We start from the raw sequence: 4713 nt of genomic DNA, 5'->3' as shown, positions 1-4713 counted from the left end.
ATGTTAATTACCTGTGAAGGAGGTATACATATGAATGCTATTTATCTATGGAGGAGGTATACATATGAATGTTAATTACCTATGGAGGAGATATATGATACGAAATTACCTATGAAGGAGGTATACACAAACCTGCAAAGCAGGTAAATCAAACCAGGATAAATTGAGATTAATTGTAGAAATGTGATATTAATTTATTGACTGCAGTAATTAATAAATTTTAGAGGATTGACTGTACAATGGCAATGTGTAAATGTTTTAAAAACAATGGCTAAGGCTTTGCATACTTGGCTGGCCTGCTGAGTCGCTGGACCCAATTCTACATCAAAAGAGAGGTGGACTGCATTCATAGTGCAAAATCAAAATTGGACCTATGTCGAAAGACCCCAAATACTAACTGATAAAGAAATACAAATAAAATAAAACTGTTAGTAAAATACCATAATCTGTCCATTTAAGAACGGAAAATCACAATATATAATGAGCATATACAACGGCGCCCCTCAAATTTATTTGAGGAATCCTCAATTCAACCTAAGTAATATATTTGATTTATATAAAGGCATCATATTCATTTTTTTGCCTTGCAACTTATTTTTGCGACTTGATTAATCGAATTTAGGGTAACTACAAAATATGATGCTTAAGATGACGTTAAAAAGAAGTAGTAATCACATGTCTAAGAGTGGTTAAGGCCGTACCACATCACGAGAGAGAGAGAGAGAGAGAGAGAGAGAGAGAGAGAGAGATTGTCAAAGCCGGCATAACTGACCACCGACCCCTCCAAATTTTAAAAGAAAACAAACCAAGACTTTCTCCAAGTCAATTTCATACCCTCTCTTGTATATTTAATAACCCTCTCCCTTCGTCCCTTACCTAAAAGCCAACTAATAATCCTAACTCTCTCTCTCTCTCTCTCTCTCAAAATGGGCAATGCAGTGTCTCCGTGTTTTCCACAGAAAACAAACTTAGCTGTAAAAGTTATATTTTCAGAAGGAACCACAAGACTCCTCAGAGGAAAGCACGTAGCTGGAGAGATCATGTTCGAGTTTCCAGACCAAATGGTTTGCCATGCGGACTCTTTCTTCATCGGCCACCCCGTCCCGGCGTTAGCCATAGACGATGAGCTCATTCATGGACAGACCTACTTTGTTCTCCCCCTTGATTGCTTCGCATGCAGGGTCCTCTCGGCCTCCTCGCTCGCCGCCTTAGGCTCCTCCTCAAGCCCCAACAAGAAGGCTCCGATTAATTTCGGAGAGTCCCCGTTCGAGTACATAAAAGGTTCGAACGGGAAGGTCTTGATCAAGGTTGTGCCAGACTTCATAACAAGGCTAATTACAAGAGCTAATAATAAGGAAATTGACGGGCCGCCTGTTACTAGCCCTAGCAATAGTTTTCTTTGTAGCACGCCTGAGTTGCAAAAGCACTATGAACAGCTTGTTGGGTCTAAAGAGCAATTGTGGTCGCCTAAGCTTGATACCATTTCTGAATACAAGGTTAGGTTTTCACCATGCAAATTCATAGGGCTGGAGTGGAAACAGAAAGAGAGTGAAGTCATGTAATTGTTTAATCTCTTTTATTAATTGAGTGACAAAGTTAATTGGTTAATTTACTACCAGCTAGTACATATTGTGTTTTCTTCATTCCTGTGTCCTGATTCATTCATGAGTTGTAAAAAGTTGATTATATAATAGGAAATTAAAATTGCTTTCTTAGTTGCATATAATCATCTTTAAATTATCTACCCCTAACTAAAAATTTATTGTAATTTAGTTTGTATTCCTTAATTTCTTGGACATAATCAATCTATGATTATGAATATATAAAGGTTTGATTAATTAGGATGCATGAATACAGTCCCGCTCATCGAAGGACTTAAAAATGAGGTCCTCACAAGCCTTAATCGAATGACCCATATAATTGGTAATTTAAACCCGCACTCATGCTCTCTATTTTACCAAAACAAACCCCAATTATTCTAATTTAAAAACCAAAAACAAAGATGCAAACAATATTCGAAGATTTTTTTGTTCTTTCAATTTTTTCGTTTTTGAAATTGGAGAGAGATGGGTAGAGAAAAGTTCAGGGAGTGAGATCCATCAATGTCGTTGGGGGTGGGAGGAAGAGTGCGGTGATGGGTGAGTTGGGGGAGCAATTGCTATGATGGGTGGGTGGCGGTGTGGGGGTGTAGCTTGGGCGTGGGGTTTGGGAGTTCGCAGTAGCCGGCGTGGCTGGATCTCTGTGGCCAACAATGGTGCCTCAAAGCCTTTGTGACTACTGTACATGTTCAATATTTTTTATTTATTTTTATTTTTTATAAAGATATACGAAATACGAGGTTGCTTTGCATCTTCCTAGCTAGGGATCATGCAGCTTCTTGGTTTGATTTTAGATTTTGAAACTGTGATGGTATTTTGTTGTTGCTTTTTTTTTTTTTTCGGTGAGAAGACGGAAGAGGGAAGAGGGGAAGGGATTTCTGGGTGGGCACCTTTGATTGGAGCCGCCGGTTTAAGGTTCCGACAAGGTTCAGATGGTGGGGGAAGTTGAGAAATTGAATGTGAATCCCTAATTTTAATTTGACTTTCTTTTGTTTTTTTAAATCTATATATATAAAGCGAAAGGCAGAGAATAGTAAAACATTTAAAATACTAGAAAATGTCATTGGTTAATGCAAACATTAAGAATTGAAATTATTAATTTAATAAGGATAATATGGTAAATTCACACTTTTTCATATAAAAAAAATTTAAATTAAAAGAAATTTCAGATAATGGATCCTATTTTTATGGAACACAACTACTCATTATTTTTTTTAATTCTAATAAAAAGCCTCTTGCGGGCGTGGAAGCTCATGCTGAGAGGCTAGTTAGAATAATTAGAGTTTGTTCGAATAAAATAGGGAGCATGAGTGAGAATTTAAACTACTAATTATGTGTCATTAGATTAATTCAAGAGCCTTTATCAAATAGGGACCTCATTTTTATGTCCTTAGGTGAGCATAATTGTATTTATGCATCCTAATTAATTAAGGGTATTGTTAAAAGAACCTTAAAATTAATTGAGTACACCATATTACCAAACCATTTATTGAATGACTAATTTACCCAAATATAAAATGAACAAAAAGGATATATTGGATTGTGAAACAAATATAATTTTAATAAGTACACCATACTCACCATATTCAACCCCAATCAAATGTAAGCGAAAAACCCTACTTCTAAAAACCCAAACACGCCCAAGCAATTAGAACCAAACCGTGATATTTTTGTGATAATAGTATGTGCCATACGGGTTTTATTTAAATGTGGTTGAAAATTGAGAATTTGTGAATTTGGATGACCATTTCACATGAGAATTCATTTGTTTCTGATATCAAAGTTTGAGTCTTTGAACTCTTTGAAAGAAACCCATCTCAATTATCATAATTCTTTCAGCTTCCATTTGTTGGTTTGCTGATCTTTGGTAATTTTCTGCTTCATCTTCATTTGTTCTAATTTACTGTTTTTGAAGGCTTTGAAACAATCACATCCCATCACTTTGATCACAATTGTTTCACCTTCCATTTGCTGATCATTTGGTTTTTTATCATTTTTTTTGTTTCGTCTTCTTTCTGTTTTCACTTGGTGATCATTGATCAGTGAAAGCTTTAGGAAATTCACATGTGATGCAATCTTGAACTAGAGAGTCAGAGGCAATACCCAATTGGCTTATTCTTTTGTTTGACCAGTCTAATATGGCTTTGAGATCGTTGTAGAACCATAATTCAATTTATAGTTAAAATAGTTTCCTTTTATTTATTTATTTATTTGTTTACTTGTTTGGGCGTGTTAGGATATACCAAGGGTATTTTTGGTAGTTAAATAAGGTATATACTTAGTTAATTTTACATTTTAATTTAAATGTGTACTCAATTAATTTTAGAGTTCGTTTAACAACATCCTTAACCAATACTTACAATAAAGGAATACAAACTAAATTACAATAAGGAATACAAACTAAATTACAATATATTTTTAGTTAGGGATAGATAATTTAAAGATGATTATATACAACTAAGAAAGCAATTTTAATTTCCTATTATATAAGCAATTTTAATTTTGATTATATACAACTAACAAACCCTAATTATTCTAATTAAAAATATTTATGATTTTTTAAACTAGGGAGTATGGTCAGAGTTGAAATTTTATAAAGAGCTCCTAAAATAGTTTTTTAGTATATTTAGCTAAATTTTAACTGAAAATTTGAGAGCGTGAGCATGATTGTGCATGCTCTTAGCCTATTGACAAGTCCATGGATTTGTGATACAAGGAAAGTGATCTAAAGATTTTAAACGCAGAGAGACCTCTCCTTGTAACTCACACTCTAAAAGTTCCTAGTCATAGGATCGTTCAATTATGCATTGATGAACTGCAAAGAACTGCACACACTATATATGCCCAACTGCCAGAATGACTAGTCTTGAGTCATTCGTGCAAGGACGCTAGTATAACTGTGTAGATGCTCGCTATAGAGTGAGTTCATTGAATGCGATCAAACTAGAAATCTTCAATTAATGGAAGTTTGACTTACATGTCAAACAAGATTTCTGTTGAGGCCCAAAAAATCCAAGGCAGGACCCAAACATATTTCTAATTCAACGCAACGCTTAATCGGGGAAAAAGCCCAAATAGGATACGCAAGAATTTGTCGAATGCCCTTGCACGAGTT

At 34.9% G+C, this 4713-nt stretch overlaps 1 protein-coding gene across 1 annotated transcript; it reads left to right on the top strand.

Moving 5' to 3' along the window:
• On the top strand, positions 796 to 1721 carry LOC18781510. Its single transcript, XM_007213116.2, has one exon. It carries the CDS (start codon positions 927 to 929, stop codon positions 1560 to 1562), a length of 636 nt encoding a protein of 211 aa, XP_007213178.1. The 5' UTR covers positions 796 to 926; the 3' UTR covers positions 1563 to 1721.

This window comes from Prunus persica, chromosome G4, assembly GCF_000346465.2.
Source record: "Prunus persica cultivar Lovell chromosome G4, Prunus_persica_NCBIv2, whole genome shotgun sequence".
NCBI classification, from domain to species: Eukaryota; Viridiplantae; Streptophyta; class Magnoliopsida; order Rosales; family Rosaceae; genus Prunus; species Prunus persica.
Note: the sequence above shows the minus strand (reverse complement) of the source record. Positions and strands in the feature narration are given on the sequence as shown.

Excerpts from the sequence above, each read along its gene's own strand:
- LOC18781510 (XM_007213116.2), top strand. The coding sequence starts at position 927 with ATGGGCAATGCAGTGTCTCCGTGTTTTCCACAGAAAACAAACTTAGCT.